This window comes from Eubalaena glacialis, chromosome 11, assembly GCF_028564815.1.
Source record: "Eubalaena glacialis isolate mEubGla1 chromosome 11, mEubGla1.1.hap2.+ XY, whole genome shotgun sequence".
Classification (NCBI taxonomy): domain Eukaryota; kingdom Metazoa; phylum Chordata; class Mammalia; order Artiodactyla; family Balaenidae; genus Eubalaena; species Eubalaena glacialis.
The window spans coordinates 68583255-68602782 of record NC_083726.1 but is presented as its reverse complement, the minus strand read 5'-3'; the positions used below and the strand labels follow the sequence as shown (position 1 = coordinate 68602782).

Below are 19528 nucleotides of genomic sequence, written 5' to 3'. Positions count from 1 at the left end.
TACACACATCACCATTCATTTTTATCTCCAAGCTCATGTTTAGTTTATTAAGCATAACATTATTGTAATGCCTAAATTGTGCAAATATACTTCCATACTACTTTTCAAATGTGAACTATTATTTTAGCCCATATTCAGATTTTAGTGGAGGGTTCACATTTTAAAAGCATATTTAAACAAGATCCCTGAGAATATGTTGTCTGTTTTGCTGTGTAAAATATGTGACTGCATCACAGAACAGTAGGTTAGTAGGAGTTGGTGCTAGAGGATCAAAGAGCAAATACAGAAATCCTTTCCTCTGTTAGTTTTTAGTAATATTACTACTTTTATTAATATTTTATTATAATATTACTGATATTATTACTTATTAGGAGGAAAGGAGGCAGAGCCAAAGGCAGTTGGTTTTGGCTGTCCTCCTTTGGGAACCCCCTTCTTCGGTTGAGATATTTCCCATAAATTGTTACTGGGAGGCAGGACAATAGGCCAGATACTTGCTTCTTTCCTCGTTGCCTTTGGTAGCTAAGCCAGTCAGTCAGTCGTTCCTATCTGTGGCTTTGAATCTGGACTGACTGGGGCAAAGAAGCTGAGAGTGGAGAATTCATTTCTGTAGCAACAGCAACGTTTAGTTTCCAAGAACACAAGTACTGATTTTGGGCTGTCCAGTTTGCATTTGTAATTTTTAGTCCTATGTTAAAGCAATAAACTAATTTCTTTTAATAGCTGTCCTTTTTTTTGTTTTTTTTTTTGGCTGTGCTGCGTGGCTCGTGGGATCTTAGTTCCCTGACCAGGAGTTGAGTCCGTGCACCCTGCAGTGGAAGCTCAGAGTCCTAACCACTGGAGCGCCAGGGAATTCCCAGTAGTTGTCTTTTTTTTATATTTTGAACTTTAACAACTGGATATAATAAAATTGGGTTTAGTCTCCCAGCAAAGTTGTTGGTTTGGGCTTCCCCCACCTCCAAGTTTTAGCAGCTTTTTACTAAATCTTTAAATACAAATAATGTGTACCTTTGATATTTCTTTTGCCGTAGAATATTATCTGTGTAAAACAACTAGATGTCAAGGGTTGACGTAAAAGGTAATTGTTCTACAACTAATAATATAGCTTTTTTTAAAACCTAAAATATGTTTGCAGTGTAGATTTTTTGATATATCATTTATGTGCATTTATTAACATTTAAATGCACACCTTGCTTTTAAACTAAAATTTTCTTACAAAATATATATCCCATGTGTTTTAAGTCAAATTAAATTTTTTTGCAGCAGGAGGGCTATTAAGAGGGATATGGAATACTTTTTGGTCATTAAAGAAAAATAGCCTGCCAAGAACTTGAGCAATTAAGAAAACTGTAAATGAAACTACCTGAACTGAAGTGCTATTTTCAGCCCTTTTAGTTATGTTTTAAAGACAAAGGAAACAATCTTAGCTTTATAGATACAGATGTTTGCTTTTAAACTGTTCTTTTGCATATGGTGAATTATTAAAATATCATAACATTTAAAATGTATTATTAATATATTACCTCCTTGCATAGATTGCAGGCTTTTAAGTAATAAAATCTTAAAGTAGTAGAAAAAGTGTGCTTCATTTACTTCACTTATGTTTTCATGATGCCTAAGGAAGTGTTTGATGGTAGGAAAAGTGACAATAATAATCACAGTATGGATTACACCAATAAAGTAATGGTTTTTGGCTTTTAAAAGTTTTGGTAGAAAGTGATTTAACCTTCAGTGTTTGCTTTAGGGGAGTTGGAATCAGGAAACTTGCACCTAGTAGCCTTATGTGAATAACTTGTTTAGTTTAACCAAACAGCTTTTAACTAGGATAAAAGAAAAAAGGAATTTGGCTGAAAGGGATTTCAGTGAAAGCATAAAAGCGAATCCTGAGCTTTAGCTGCAGTTATTTACGTAATGAGCAGGGGACTAGCCATTATAAATTGTACTGATGATGTAATTGAAAATAATATATATCTTTGAAAGATGGCCAATGACTGAGAAAAAAAGCATCAGATATAGTTACTATAATAAATGTATTAGGTATTAAATTTTGTATCACTTTGTCAAATATTGTAAATCTAGTTTCTGTCTTTTGTGAAAGTAACAGGATCAAAGAAAAAGTGTTGTTTCTATTGTTTTCAGTTGGAGTAGCATTTATATTATTACACTTAAGTATAAGATTCAGTAGAAAGGAAAAGATAGAAGATGCAAAAGAACAGGTAGTTTATGAAGGAACACAATAGCATCCAGTGTATAAGTGAAGGAGTTAACTCTGGAAACAGTGACTACTTCTGGGTAATATCCAAGGGAAGGAAAGATGATTAATGACAGAAGATTTAATATATAGAAAAAGGAAGTTAAGGAAGCTCTAATAGAGTAACTTAAGTTCCTTCAGTAATAACCTTTTTTTTTTTTTTTCAGAGATATGAAAGTCCCTATACACTAATACAGGTGAAGATGAGCTCTAAAATAGTAAGATTGAGGTTCAGTGTTTAACAAAAGGTGAAAGTTTGGAGCAGTTTCTGTGGGAAATGTTTTTAGGAGCAGAAATTAATAAAATGAGTTGTGAGTAATAGTAAGAGTCACTTGATAATCGGGACCATAAACTTGGAGGTGGGCTAAATTTTACTGAGCAAAGCTTGACAGTTTTGGAGTTGTGGGAAAGAATCTCAGAGTAGATGATTAGTCGGATAGGCAAGGTTAAAAAAAAAGAGGTTACCAGTGCCACCACTACAATGACTACTACTAGTAATAACGATCGTGATGATAATTTATTGTTGGCATACTATTTGCCAAATAATTTTACACGTATCATCACATTTAAGCCCCCCAACCACCCTGGAAGCTAGATTAACAGTAAGTAAAATGAGTTTCAGAGAAAAGTTATTTGCCCATTTCCTCTGCCTGTGGTTGTGTGTCCCCAGAGTTGTGTGTGGGGAGGGGGGGAGGCACCCTTCAGATTGTACATGCCAGAAATTGTATATTTATCACAGCAGTTTTTCAGCAGATGGCAGTAAAGAATCTTAAGGAAGGTATTCTTTAAATTTGTACAAAGGCACCGTATAACCATACTGTGGCAGCAGTATATAAAATTGTATCAGTAAGAGACCCAGTCTTAGACTCACAGACATAGAAAACAAACTTATGTTTACCAAAGGGGAAAGGACATGGGGGAAGGATAAATATATGTATAACTGAATCACTTGCTGTACACCAGAAACTAACACAACATTGTACATCAACTATACTTCAATTAAAAAAACAAAACAGACTCAGTTTTGTTTAAAAAGCACATATACACAGAGAAGACTTAAAGCATATATACCAAAATGTTAGCAGTCTGGATAATTGGATCACAGAGAATTTTTATTTTCATTTGGTTGCTCTTTTGAATTTTTCTGATCTCTTTAAATGAACATGTTGTTTGTTTTGGGGGACTTGGGGTAGGTTGTTGATGGAAAGGTAGTAGTCAGGAAGATTGTTTAGACACACTTGTAAACAGTAGTGACATCCTACTTCATGTCTTATTCTTCTCCATCTCAGAAAAATCCATAGTGTTCTGAAAACTCACTGTTTTGCATTGAAATTACATTTAAGCATTTTAAATCCAGATATTCCACTTAGGGGATTTGGAATCCCTAACTTCTTTCCACCCTCATATGATCACTGTAGCCAACTTCATCACTATTTTAGAATTTCACCTTGTACCATAGTCAGTCAGAGACTGGTTTGTATGACTCGAACAGTTAGATGAATAAAGAGAAAATAGACTTAGGATGAGGGGAAACATAGTAGGTAAGAGGGAAATAATAGATTCTGTCTTGGGCAGGTAAAGTGAGCACTTAAAAATTCTTGTCTTAAAACCACACACACACACAGTTGTGTATATTTAGTAAGTTAAATTGATCTAAAGAAGTACTAACTTTGTCCTTTTTTCTTGTGACTGGTGAATTCATCAATTTTGTGTATTGTAAATAAACTTGATTCATTTAATGTATTGCAAAATAGTTTAAAAATAGATACCATTTTGACTAGTGACAAGTAGTACATTTGGATTTTGGTTTGTGTGTCTGTGTGTGTGTAAACAATTTTACTTTTCAATTAATAAATTAATAGTATTTAGGTAAAATCTTAAAAGTACAATAAGAACTGTTTTCTTGTGACAGTTAGTTGCACTCCAGTCATATATTTCATATTAATGAAATCGCATTATGAGTACTGAAAAGTAAAAGAAATTCCAAAACTAAAAATGTACTTACTGATTTTAGTTACACAGTAAACTTTTTAAAAAATTACATCCCCATGAGTTATTTACTTTATAACTAGAATTTTGTACCTTTTGACTTCCTTCACCTATTTCACATTCCGCCCTCCCATCTCCTGCCTCTGACAACCACCAGTCTCTTCTCTTTACCGATGAGCTTAGTAGGAGGGTTTGTCTTGTTTTGTTTTGTTTTTCTTTTTTTCAGCTTCCACATATGAAGTGAGGTCATAGGGTATTTGTCTTTCTCTGTCTGACATATTTCACTTAGCACGATTCCCTTGAGGTCCATCCAAGTAGTCACAGATGGCAAGATTTTGTTCTTTTTTTATGGCTAATATTTCTGTGTGTGTGTGTGTGTGTGTGTATACCACATTTTCTTTCCATTCATCTGTCGATGGACACTTAGGTTGTTTCTGTATCTCGGCTATCGTAAATAATGCTGCAGTGAACACGGGGACGCACATATCTTTTCAAGTTAGTGTCTTCATTTATTTGGATAAATATCCAGAACAGGAATTGCTGGATCATATGGTAGTTCTATTTTTAATATTTTGAGAAACCTCTATATTGTTTTCCACAGTGGCCACACCAATTTACATTCTCACCAAGAGTGCACAGGGGCAGGGGTTTTGTTTTCTCCATATCCTCACGAACACTTCTTATTTCTTGTGTTTTTGATAGTAGTCATCTTAACAGATGTGAGGTGATACCTCTTTGTGGTTTTGATTAGTGATGTTGAGCATTTTTTCATGTACCTGTATGTCTTCTTTGGAAAAATGTCTATTTAGAACCTCTACCCATTTTTTAATTTTGGGGTTTTTGCTGCTGAATTGTATGAGTTCTTTATATATTTTGGATATTAACCCCTTACCAGATATATGATTTGTAAATATTTTCTCCCATTCAGTACATTGTCTTTTCATTTTGTGGATTGTTTCCTTTGCTTTGCAGAAGCTTTTTAGTTTGATGTGCTCCCACTTGTTTATTTTTGCTTATCGTTGGCTTTGTTTTTGGTGTCAAATCTACAAAATCATTGCTGAAGCCTATGTCAAGGGGCTTACCACCTATGTTTTCTTCTAGGCGTTCTATGATTGCAGGCCTTACATTCCAGTCTTTAATCCATTCTGAGTTAATTTTTTTGTATGGTATAAGAGAACAGTCCGGTTTCATTCTTTTGCATGTGGCTATCCAGTGTTACCAACACTGCTTATTGAAGACAATGTCTTTTTTTCTATCATATATTTATCACAAATTAATTGACTATATATGGGTTTATTTCTGGGCTCTCTGTTCTGTTTCATTGATCTATGTGTCTGTTTTTATGCCAATACCATACTGTTTTGATTACTATAGCTTTGTAATATAGTTTGCGATCACGGCACATGATGCCTCCAGCTTTTCATGTTTCTCAAGATTGCTTTGGCTTTTTGGGGTCTTTTGTGGTTCCATACAAATTTTAGGCTTGCTTGTTCTATTTCTATGAAAAATGCCATTGGAATTTTGATAGGGATTGCATTGACTCTGTAGATTGCTTTGGGTAGTGTGGACACTTTAACACACTACACTAATATTAATTCTTTGAACCCATGATAGTTTTACAATAAACTTTTGGTAAGTATTTATATAGATGAATATAAATGGTATGAAATATGTCAGTTACAATGATTTTTGACCTTTTATAATTCAGTATTTAATTCTTTTGATTAAAATTTATTTTAAAATGCCTATCATTTCCTGAAGGAATATTAATTTGAAATATTATATACGTGCTCCACATCAAAAATTGGCTCAAATATAGACATGTTTGTCTGACATCCATAAAAAATTAGATCCTGAGAGAGCTGCCATAAACTTCAAAGATATTGACTGTATAAATATTTGAGTTACTAATTAGTAATTGAAGTCTTTTAACGTATTCTTTGCTGTCTGGATTCCAGTATTCTTTCATTACCATGTATTGTAATTAACAAGGGAGTATAGTATCTGATTTTCTTCAGGTTTCTGTCCTTGGCCAGATACACTCAGCCATTTGTATTATTAATATTAAGCCTCAGGGTCTGTGAGTGAGTAGGGTGTGATGGTGGAGAAACGAGAGACATGACTTCTTAAACATGGATGGACATACAAAATGTGAATTCAACTAAAAAGTCAGAATCACCAAAATGTGTAGCATTTAGATTTTTAGATTGAATATGCTAGAGTTTATTATATGTAATATGAAATCTGATAAATGCTTGAGCAGCTTCTAAAAGTACAAGAGTATGGTATTTGTTTATAAGATAATGTTCTGTTGTGTTTTAAAATGAAATTTTATTTACTTTCAAGAGATTCTTAACTGACCTTCATTGAAGGTAGGGAATTGAGAATGAAACATTAAGCTTAAAACAAATTACCAGAAGTGTTCAGAACAATTGAGTATTTGACTTTAAATATAAGCAGAAATTTAAAAAGTATTCTTTGAAATGAAATGAACTTGAAATTTGTTTGCACTATTTTGCTTAATATTTCTATATATTGACCTGGAGCTTTTGTATTAGGAGAGCAGGTTTTCTATTTTAAAGAACATATCTAAGTGTTAGAAAACTTCTACTACTTTTATTTTTTGTAGGTGGTTTCAGACCCCCTCACAGGTTTTCTACCATGCAGCAACTGAACATGGAGGGAAGGACGTATATCCAGGGCAGTGTCTTTGGGAAGGTTGTGAGCCTTTTCAGCGACAGAGGTTTTCTTTCATTACCCACTTACAGGTACACTTTCTTAATTCTATTTGGTTTGTAACTCATTTGGTTGTGTTAAAGGTCTTGATGCATATGTTTTTTACTTCCTCTTTCTCAAAAAGGACAAACACTGTTCAAAGGATGCCCTGCTTGCAGGATTAAAACAAGACGAACCAGGACAAGCAGGAAGTCAGAAATCTTCTATCAAGTAAGGAATCTGAGTTTACTTCCTGTTGCACAAAAAAAAAGACAAATCAGGAAACCAGGCAAAACTTAGTAATAAAAGGCAATTTAGTGTATCAGGAGACGGGAAACCTGGGTTGTAGTCCAGCTCTGCCATTAACCAGCTATGTGTGTGACCCTGTTCAAATTGTGTAAGTGCCCTAGGAATCACTTCTCATTTTGGCTGGACCACATGGTCTGTAAGTACCTTGTAGCTCTAATATTTTGATTCCACTATGTAGACAAGTCATTGGAAGTAATGACAGATGATATATGAGAAATGCTTTGTAAACTGGAAATAAATATATGGTTCTTTGTCCTTTGAGAGAGTAGTTGAACGTGTACTTGATAATGGCAAAGAGATTTATTCTTACAGCTACTCCTGAGGAGAGGCCAAGGTGGCATGTGAGGGTCCAGTATAAAATTGTATATGTCACATTTACTATATGGTTATTCATTTACCTATTATTTCATGAACACACACTTGTAGTCAAGTTCTGAGTTAGCTGTAGATTCCTGTAAGGTCCTTATTAGATTTACGTAGTATTTCCTGTTCTGTTTCTGAGGCCTTTAGTTGTACACTCTGTAACCTAAAAAATACAGTCAGCCCTCCATATCCTCAGGTTTGGCATCCGAGGGTTCAACCAACCAGGGATCAAAAGTACTTGGAAAAAAAAAATTTCGGGAAGTTCCAAAAAGCAAAACTTGAATTTGCCATGCACTGGCAACTATTTACATAGCATTTACATTGTATTAGGTATATAAGTAATCTAGAGATGATTTAAAGCACACAGGAAGATGTGTGTAGGTTATATGCAAATACAGTCGTCGCTCGGTATCTGCCTGGGATTGGTTCCAGGATTTTGGTATCCACAGGGGATCCTGGACCCAATCCCCTGTGGACACCAAGGGACAACTGTATTTTAAATTCTCATAATGTGTAAATAAATTAATTTGTCACCATTTATTGAGATACTGCTGTGTACTGGGCATTATGCCAGACATAAGGACTTCTAAGAACAAGATATAGTGTAACTTCACAGAGTTGAAATTCTAGACAGAGAACTAGAAGTATAGGAACACAGAAGCTACTTACATACTTTATTCATTCCATTACTGTTTATTCTCTCCATTACTATTTATTCCACGTGCTAGGCACTAAGGTATAGCACGAGGTATACGTGACCAAGATGTTTTGCTGTTTTCAAGTCTGGAGATGCAATGAGAGGTATAGGTAATTCTTATTATATGGTGTAATAAGTCCTAAAATGAAGATATGCACAAGACACTGTGAGAGCCCACCTAAACCAATCTAGGAGACCAGGGAAGGCTTTCTGGTAGAAAGCACATCCAAACTGAGACCCAAAGAATGAGGAGTAAATAGCTAAGAGTTTCATAAGCCATAATCATGAGTTTGGATTTTACCCTAAAGGCAGTAGAAAGTCATTTTTCTGCCAAGTATCTTTTTCTGTAATTTTCACTGTACAGTTGACCCTTGAACAGCACAGATATGAACTGGGAGGATCTACTTATGTGTGGATTTTTGTCACAGTAAATACTACGGTGCTGCACCATCTGTGGTTGGTTGAATCCACAAATGTGGAACTGTGGATATGGAGGGCCAACTGTAAAGTTATATGCGGATTTTTGACTGCAGAGAGAGTGGGTACCTCTAACTCCCGTGTTGTTCAAGGGTGAACTGTATTTAATTTCTATGTATTATGTAGCCTATAAGAGTATGTTGCAGTATGTTTGATTTTGCTCAAATTTGGAGGAACTTATATTTGGTATATCAGTTACAATCAATCAAAAATCTTTGTCACTTATACATAAAATCTAATAATAATTTTTATCTGTGTCCATATATAGATATCCTTACTTGTAGACATCTATATGTAGATATAGATAAAAAGTGGTTTACAATTTAAAGATTGCTTTTATGTTAACTTACTTAATATTCAGAATTAGTTTACTTATGTAAAAAGGTGCCAGAAATATCCCCACTTTACAGATGCAAAACCTGAAGCACAAAGGGGCAAACTGAACTTGAAAGTCATGCAGCTAGTTACGGTGTCTGAAATAGGATTTCCTCACTGTGAGCCAGTGCTCTCGCCACTACTGCCCCACCAGAATACAACAGATACTGATACAATTTTTCTGCTTGGCGAAGGAAACCTAGAGTAGTTTGAAATCTGATTTTATATAAAATCTATCTCTGCAGTCCCTCCATTCTGTATCTTTCCTAAAGGACAGTAGAGCTATACTGAAAGAATTGATTGAAATTAGTAAATAATGAAGAAAAATTATGTAACATAGTAATAGTTTGAAGTGTAGTAGTTGGCATAATTTTGTATTATTATCATATTAGGTTATCTTTTCCTGGGTGACCTATACATATACCAGTACATTCCCAGGTAATATTATTTTACTCCTAGGTACAGTTTAGCAAATATAATTTGCAGCTCAAATTGTAGACTAGTCTTTGTTAACATCTTTACATTGCATTCAAAGATGTGAACTTCACAACTTTGAATACTATGTTGTATTTATATATGGGCTGTACCAGAACATCTGTTGTTTGCTTTAAAGTTGATAGATTGGAAAATAAAAGACTTGAAACTTCTCCTTGATACCAAGAGCCCTTATGCCTAGGCTGACGTAAGAGTAAATATTACTGCTGGGCCACGGGAGCTTTTACTCACCCTGTATCCAGAGTTTCAGAGTAACCACCTTAGGGGTTGGCAGGTTGGTCATTCGTTATCAGTCTGTCTGCAGCATCATGTTAACAATCTCTTTCTCTCTCTGGTCAATTTAGGCAGCCAGCTGTAGGGGGCACAAGCTCAACTCCTAGAGCACAAAAGGCCATTGTGAATCATCCCAGTGCTGCCCTTATGGCTCTTAGGAGAGGATCAAGAAACCTTGTCTTTCGAGATTTTACAGTGAGTAAGCCTCGAAAGCCTTATCTGTAAAGGTGTGCACACTGTGTGATTTAGATCTTTATTCTTTTTCTTTTCTTTTCCTTTTTAAGGATGAAAAAGAGGGACCAATAACTAAACACATCCGACTAACAGCTGCCTTAATATTAAAAAATATTGGTAAATATTCAGAATGTGGTCGCAGGTGAGTAATCTGTTTTCTGTAGCCAGAGTGAATGTAGATTATTTTACTTTTACCTATAAGTTAATAAGGTTAGATGTCTGCATTTTATTCACTGCTTTTCTCATCAATTTTTGGATATGTCTGAAAGCTTATGTCAAGCTCAGGCCATCATGGATTCTTAAAAGCCAAAAAAGTAGAAGTTGAAACAACCAAAAGGTTTTCTTTTAACTTGTTTCATTAGGTTAAATTTCTTGCTGGTCATAGAATTTAAGTTTATTTTATTTATTTATATTCATTTATTTATTTTGGCTGCATTGGTTCTTCATTGCTGCGTGTGGGCATTCTCTAGTTGTGGCGAGCAGGGGCTACTCTTTGTTGCGTTGCATGGGCTTCTCACTGCAGTGGCTTCTCTTGTTGCGGAGCACAGGCTCTAGGCGCATGGGCTTCAGTAGTTGTGACACACGGGCTCAGTAGTTGTGGCTCGTGGGCTCTAGAGCGCAGGCTCAGTAGTTGTGGAGCACGGGCTTAGTTGCTCCGTGGCATGTGGGATCTTCCTGGACCAGGACTCGAACCCATGTCCCCTGCATTGGCAGGCGGATTCTTAACCACTGCGCCACCAGGGAAGCCCTGATCATAGAATTTAGAGCAAAATGTAGATCTACAGGAGAAAACTTAGGAGTTTACTGGGAGGAAAAATGAATTGCTCACTTGAATCATGTGGAATTAGAATGGAATTCAGTTTGATAATTACCGTTTTAATGAAACCATCAAAGCCATACGTGTGCTAAGATTCACTATAATACTCTGAAGTTTTAAAAGTTACTTTTTAGTGGACTTAAGAGAAAACTTAGAATTTTGTAGATCTATAGCAACTGGAAACAATAACTCTAACCCTAGAAAGAGCAAATGTGGATTTGCCTCCCTTGTCTCCCTTGAAGCTTGAAACTAATATTCTAGTATTAATCCTCCTCCATCTTCAGCTGACCCAACTCAGGCTCCTTCATTGGGAAGTTGTCCTCTGATGCATCTTGCCTTCCAGATAGTGATTTTCTCTCCTCGTCTCTCTCCTCTCACATACTATTAATCGAATCTACCTTGGTTCTCCTCCCCCCCATTTTACCTTGTGTTAGGTCTTTAATGATATTTCTTGCAGTAACCTTCCAACTGGACTTTCCAAACATAAAAACAGTGCCATCAATTACAAAAAAAAAAAAAAAAGCAGTTAATTTAACTATATCAAACTTTAAAGCTTCTGTAAATTAATGATGAATAAAACTTAAAACTAAAGTTTTTAAAAAGTATTTTTAATGACAAAAGTTACTATATTTAGTGTATCAAGTATTCCCACAGAGGAATAAGAAAAATTCTTAACACTCAAATGAAAAATAAGCATAGTTTTTCAGGAAAAAAAAAGAAATATGAAGGTTTCGTCATTAGCATCTCCCAGCTTCATTCATAACATGAGTTCTTCCTTCCTTTCTCACTGTATTTCCCTCCCCACCCCTCCTTTTGCTACATTTCAATTTTAGCCAAACTAAACCACATGCAGATTCCAACCATGCAAGACGTCTTTTGTGTTGCACTTTTGTACATTTGTTCCAGTGCTATACTGTCCTCCCTGTGTTGTGGCCCATTTAGTATCTGCAAGCCCTCCCTGATTCAGCTCAGACGTTGGCTTCTGTGTGCTGCCTTCCCTATGCTGTGTTCCCCTTCCTCATTGAGTTTGTTCTTCTCTGTTTTTATAACATGTCTGTCTTATAACATTTCATCTTACTGTTTTGTAAGTAGTTTTTTATGTGGCTTTTTTCCACTACTGACCTAACTACAGATTTTCTCTGATTAATCTTTGTAGCCCAATTGCCCAATACATCAGAGATAATCCCTACTTCCTATTCATCCTTCAAGACTCAACCCAGGTCACCTCTTCCTTTCCTGACATCTCCCTCACTACCTACCCTTGACCTAAGGTGCCCCCCACACATTGCATTGTTACCACCTTACATGATGAGATCTGTGAAAGCAGGGGTTGAATATTTATTTTTGTTTTTGTGTCCTCAGTGCCTAGCATAGTGTTGGGAATATAATAGTGATTCAATAAATATTTGATTGATAGACAGATGGAAGGGAAGAAGGTCTCAAAACTTCATTTTTTCCTAGAGATCTGATCTGGAATTTGTGTAGACAGTTGGAATTCTAAAAGTAATTTTATAACTTTTTCCTCACATTCAAATTGTACATTCTTAGGCTTACAGCAAAGCCACTTTGGCTACATCTAATATAATTATTGAACCAAAAGTTTTCATCTTACAGTTTGTGTTTTGTTGTTGATTTTGTTATTTTATTTAACTCTAAACCTTCTAGATGTCTTTTGGCATCTTCAGGTGCTATGATCTTAGAAAAGCAGAAGCAAAAGAATTAAAACAATCCATTAAATTCTTCCCATTCACCCTCCCAGTCTGGGTTGAAATCCCCATGTAGAACCTCTATTGAATATCTCCAGTAATGAGGAGTTTTGCTAGAGCAGGAGTACTGACAGAATCTGGCAAAGCATATGTGAAGAAAAAAGTATAGGAAATCAGATACTGCAAAAGATAATTCTTTGTTGATATATTATATTTCCTTGTCTCTGGTGGAGTAAGTTACCGGGTGTGATTTTTTTTTTTTTTTTTTAAACTAAAGCAAATTCTATTTGCAATAAGAAAATTACAGGTCAACAGGAAGACATATGGAAATTTACTTTCTTTCTTACAGTACAGTATACTGAAGAGTATGAAATGTCAGCATTTTTAAAAATTTTAAGTTCAGAGTCTGATTGAATAATGTAAACTTTTTAAATGCAGTTTATCTCCTTTATGATTAAACTTGAGCTTTGGAGAATTGCAATATATTTCTCCTCTTTTTGATGTATACCTTTTGTCTGTGTAATACATGGGTCTTATTTAAAAATCAAATGATACTTTCACTAATAATGAACAATCTGAAAAAGAAACGAACAATTCTATTTACAATAAATCCAAAGAATAAAATACTTAATCACATTAACCAAGGAGGTGGAAGACTTGTACATTGAGAACTATAAAACATTGCTGAAAGAAATTAAAGAAGATGTAAATAAATGGAAAGACATCCTTTGTTCATGGATTGGAAGACTTAATATAGTTTCGATGTCAATACTACCCAAAGCAATCTACAGATTCAATGCAACCCCTATCAAAATTTCAGTGACATTTTTGCAGAAATAGAAAAATTTGTTCTAAAATTCATATGGAATCTCAAGGAACCTTGAATAGCAAAACTATCTGGAAAAGGGGGAACAAAGTTAGAGGACTCACACTTTCTGATTTCAAATTTCACTGCAAAGCTATAGTAATCAAAACAGTGTACTGTCTTTAGTGACATAAAGGCAGACATATTAACCAAGGAAACAGAATGGAGAGCCCAGACATATGTGGTCCTTGCATATGTGGTCAAATGATTTTCAATAAGGATGCCAATTCTCTATTCAATGAGGAGTTGGGAAAACTGGAAATTCACATGCAAAAGAATGAAGTTGAACCCTTACCTAACACCATATGCAAAAATTAACCCAAAATGCATCAAAGACCTAAAAGTAAGAGCTAAAACTATAAAACTCTTAGAAAAAGCTTCATGACATTGGATTTGAGAGTGATTTCTTGGATATGACACCAATGGCACAGGCAACAAAAGAAAACATAAACAATTTGAATTTCATCAAAATTAGAAACTTGTGCATCAGAGGACACTATCAACAGAATAAAAAGATAATCAACAGAATGGGAGAAAAGAATTACAAATCAAATATCTGATAAAGGGGTTAATATTCAGACTATATAAAGAACTCCTAAAACTCAACAACAAAAAGCAAACAAACCAAATCAAAAATGGGCAGAGGACTTGAATAGAAATATCTCCAAAGAAGATAAATAAATGTCCAATAAGCATATGAAAACATGTTCAACATTACTAATCATGAGGAAAATGCAAATCAAAACCACAATGAGGTAACTACTTCATACCCATTAGAATGGCTATTATTAAAAACAAACAAACAAAAAATCAAAAACAAGTGTTGGCAAGGATGTGGAAAAATTGGAACCCTTGTGTGTTGCTGATGGAAATATAAAATGGCACAGCCACTGTGGAAAACAGTGTGGCCATTCCTCAAAAAATTAAACATTTCATTCAGCAGTTCCACTTTTGGGTATATACACACAGGAATTTAAAGCAGGGAGTTGAACAGATATTTATGCACCATTTTCATGGCAGCATTATTCACAGTAGCCAAAAGGTAGAAGCATCCCACGGGTCCATCAACAGAGGAATGGATAACTAAAATGTGTGTGTATATACAATGGAATATGGCTCAGCCTTAAAAAAGAATGAAATTCTGATACATTCTACAACATGGATAAACCTTGAAGACATTGTGTTAAGTGAAATAAGCCAGGCACAAAATGACAAATATTGTATGATTCCACTTAAATGAGGTACCTAGAAAGTAGAACAGTGGAACAGCCCCCAGCAGGGGGTTGGGGGAGTGAGGCAGTAGGGGGTTCTTGTTAGTCTTGGGAAGATGAAAAAGTTCTGGAGATGGATGGTGGTGATGGTTGCACAACAGTGCCAATGTATTTAATGCCCCTGAACTGAACACTTAAAAATGGTTAAAGTAGTAAATTTTGTATTATGTATATTTTACCACAATTTAAAACTAAAAACAACAACAACAAAGGAGGGATTTGGGGAAGATGCAGAGTGGCTACTAATGAGTATTTGGTTTCTTTTTGGGATGATGAAAATATTCTAAAATTGATTGTGGTGATGGTTGCACAATTCTGTTAATATACTAAATGCCACTGAATTATACACTTTAAACAGGTGAATTGTGTGGTATATGAATTATATCTCAATAAAGCTGTTATAAAAATTTTTTTAATTAAATGGTAAAGCTTATAACAAACTATATAGTCCCCTACTTCACCCTTCCTACCCACATCCAAGGGAGAGCTTTCAACAAGTTGAGCTAATTTTTCTGGTATTTGCCTCCATGTTTCTAAATAACATGTTTATGTTACTATTTCTTAATTTACCTATTTTACACTTTACCTGTTGACTCTCTTTTCTATTGAACACTGTTAAAACCTCTCTTCCTTATGCTTTTCATTTCCTCATAATATTGTTACATCTTAAATCAGAAGTTGTTGTATTGTTTGATGCTGAGCCACGTGCTACTGTTTGTTTCTCTTTGTTTTTGCGGGATTAATGATCGTCTTGCTTCTTGATTAGCTTTTAATGGGCCTAATGCTGATTTTCCCATGTATTTCTATCAGTATCTTTCAAGCCTATGTATAAGCTATCTAAAAACTTAAACACAGTTGTTAAACCTCTATCAGTTCTACATTTTTTTCCCCTTGGAAACTGGCCTTAGTAGTCTAGACAGCTTGCTTTGTAGGCCTGGTACACAGCTGTCCTTGGGAATTCCTTCTATGTTGAAACCTTTTTCTTGAATCCTACTTACTTCTTTTACTTGAGTTCCTCCCTCATTGTAGTAAGGTACGTCCTCCAATAATTTCAAGACCCTACCTGTCTGAAAATGTTTTTAGTCTACCCTTAGTCTTGATAGTTTGGTTAGATATAGAATTCTAGATTGAAAAATCACTTTCCTTTAAAAATCTGAGGACATTGCTCTAATGTCTTCTAGCATGCAGCTTTGCTGTTGAGAAGTCCAGTGACATTCTGATTCCCATTCCTTTGTATGAGATCTATTCCCCCACCACCCTCCGGAAGTTCTTAGGGTCTTTTTTTTTTTCCAATTTCTGTTATTCTGAAATTTCATGAATGCTGTGTCTTGGTGTGGGTGTTTTTTGTTGTTGCTGTCATTGAAGTGGGCATTTCATTTCAGTGGATCCTTTCAATCGAGATTCATGTCCTTCAGTAATGGGAAACTTTCTCAAATGTTTCTTTTTATAATTTCCTGCTATCCATTGTCTGTTCCCATTTCTAGAACTTCTGTATTTTTTGGATGCTAGACCTTTGTAGAGTGATCCTCTTTCTTTTCTTTCTTAGCTTTCATTTTTGTCTGTTTAATCTGTTTTCTAGAAATTTCCTTGACTTTATCATCAAATCTACTGCATTTTTACTTCACCTGCAATGCTTTAAATTCTAAGAGCTCTTTTTAAGTTGTCAGTTGTTGCTATTTTTATAACATCCTCTTCATAGGATGAATACAGTGCTTGTTCATCTCTCTCTCAGGATATTAATGCCAGTAGTTTTGAAGTTTCTTCTGCTCCTAGTATCGTTGCTGTGTACTCGAAATTACTTGAAATGTCTGAGGATTTGGGGCTTCATGTTATATTTTAAGAATGAAATACCTGCTAGCTAGTTGGAAGCTCTGGGTGCATGACCCCCACGTGTCACTAGTGATTGCCATTTTAGGGTGACCCCCAATGAACCAGTTTGTTTCCTAGAAGCCCCTCAAACGTCAGTCTTCGTAGAGATTGTTTCTCCAGGGAAGAATCTTTGATTTCCTTGCCTTTAGAAGTGGGCAACTTGAAGGAGAGTCCGTGAGGGCCTGCATTGTGGAAACAGAATTGGGGGTGGGGTGGGCAGGAGGATCTCACTTTCCTTCACACTGTCTGTGTCTCTGTAAGTCCTAACCCTTTCTGGTTTAGTTTCTCCAGAAAATGAATTTCTTTATTCATTTTGGGAGGGAAAGGAGATAAACTTGTATCAAACTGTGCTATTTTCCTAAAAGCTGATTTGTGTCTTAAATTGTTTTCACTAACGCTACTTACAAATTATTTCTTATCTATTAAGTGCATTAAAGTGACACAATGTTTATCCTTTGTCAAACATATCAAAAAGATAAAGGAACTTCTGAAATTTGAAATTGAAAGAATATCATTTTATACAACAAAAAAGGCATATTTCATTTTTTATCTAGTGAGTGCTTATTTAACTTTTAAAACCTCCCAAAATAAAAGATATTAATTTATATCAAAAACGAAATTGTTACTTTAAAATCATCCTAGTGATTTAAATGTAGTCTTTCTAGTTTTATCCATGTGACATAAAAATAAAAGAAAGAATACTTTTTAACATGTGACTGTTCATCAGTTTGGAAAATATGATTTTACTTGTTAAGCTTTTGAAAGTAAAGGCTTTTTGCTTTGTCAAAATGTTCATTGATTATAGAGGGGAAATAATTGGATTCCACTTAGTAGGTTATTTTTAAATCAAGTATTTTATGGCTATTTTTTCTTTTCCAGAAAAAAAATTGTAGACATTTTATAGTTCATTTAAAAATTTGTTAAATAAACTTTTGAAGTAAATCATGCCTAAAGAAAAGTAAAAAACAACAGAAGTGTGAAGCTCAATGAACTATCACAAAGTGAACCACCCACCCACATAACCAACCATCCAAGTTACGAAATTGATCAACACCAGTACCACGGAGTCCCTCCGAGTGACCCTGGTCTTTACCCCGTCCTTGTCTGTGGGACCATTGTCCTGATCTGTAACACCATAGATTAACTTCACTTGATTTTGAACTTTATATAAGTAAAATCATATAGTATATTTTTTTCTTGTGCTAGCTTCTTTTTTCTCAGCATTGTTTGTGAAATTCATTCACGTTGCATGCAGTAGTACTGTGTATATATAGCAGTATAGAATTCTGTTGTATGAATATACTCAAATTTATTTTTTCCATTCTATTTTTGATGGACATATGGATTGTTTCCAGTTTGGGACTATTAAGAATAATGCTGCTATGAACATTCTATGAACATTTTTTGGCCATATATGTACATATTTCTGTTGAGCTTTTATGAAGGATTGGTGATTCATTGGTGCTTTATTTTAGTACATAATGCCAAACAATTCCAAAGTGGTTTTATCAATTTACACTCCCTCCAGCAATGTTATGAGAGAGTCTCAGTTGCTCCACATACTTGCCAACATTTGCTATTGTAATTTTAATATTTAATTTTAGCCATTCTTTTGGGTGTGTGGAGTATGTACATATGGAAATTACAAAAGCAAATACCCTAATAGCCAAAAAATGTATGAAAATATGCCCAGCTTATTAGACATCAATCTCAATTTTTTTAAACAGTTTTACATCTTTGTTTTGTTTCACTTTGTTTTGCTATGGTAAAGATGACTACAGTCCCCACATGTTAAATTTTGGCTTTGAATTTCTTTGTTCCTATAAATTGTTTCCTTACATTGTTTTTCATTCAAAATTTAGAAGTCTTCATCTCCTTCCTTTTCTGCTAGTTCCTTTTACTCAGGGTTATTTAAATGAAGGCACTGAATCTCATGGGTCCTTAGGTAATCTCATGCTCGTTGATTTTTTTTCTAACATTTAATGTGAAAAATTTCACACATAAGGCAAACTTGAAATAATTTTGCAGTGAACACTCATATATACCAGTCACCTAGCTTTTACCATTGACATTTTACTGTATGTACTTTCTTTATCACGTATCTACCCATCCTTCCATTTCTGGCTGATTTACCACTTTTCTCCTCAACCCTTGGCATCACTGTCTGTAGACAGTACTCATTTTTATAATTTCTCTTCTTTATATACACAGTCACAGCAATATTGTAATTTGAGGGGTGGAAAATTTCTTTCAAAGTTTATAAATTTTTTAAAAACAGCTTCTTTATGGAGTAATGTGGTATTCAGGTGATAGTTAAGCCAAATGTTGGCCTGGCTTATTTTGTTTCTTAATAAAAAGAAAGAAACTCATCATACCTACAATATAATTTTTATTTTCAAGTCATCTCTTAAAAGCAGCCATTTTGTTCGTCTCCAGCTGTTTTCTGACATGATCTGAATTTTTATTTTATTTTGCCAAGGACACTTAACTTGAGAGCTACCCCCTTAACAAATTGTTAAGTGTACATTACATTACTGTTGACTGTGGGCACAGCGTTGCTTAGCAGATCTCTGAGCTTTTTCATCTTGCTTAACTGAAACTTCATGCCTGACGATTAGTAGTTCCTCACTGCTGCCTCCCCCCACAGGGAGGCAAACACCATTCCACTCTTTGATCCTGTTTATGAATTTGACTATTATAGAGACCTGATCTGAATTTTCTAGAAGCATGAATGAGGAAGAATACAGAATTATGATGGGTGGTCTCCCTTATTCAGAAAAGTACCGTGGAGAAAAGGCAAACAGTCAGACACGTTGCCTAATTCT

The 19528-nt window shown here is 34.9% G+C and overlaps 1 protein-coding gene across 1 annotated transcript in view; it reads left to right on the top strand.

Moving 5' to 3' along the window:
• Positions 1–19528, top strand: part of ARID2 (AT-rich interaction domain 2) — a 169178-nt gene that overhangs the window by 147600 nt on the left and 2050 nt on the right. The window contains exons 17-20 of the mRNA XM_061205258.1: positions 6867–7005; positions 7098–7183; positions 10013–10136; positions 10226–10317. Coding sequence (XP_061061241.1) covers positions 6867–7005; positions 7098–7183; positions 10013–10136; positions 10226–10317 — 441 coding nt within the window. The remainder of the gene's footprint in view (positions 1–6866; positions 7006–7097; positions 7184–10012; positions 10137–10225; positions 10318–19528) is intronic.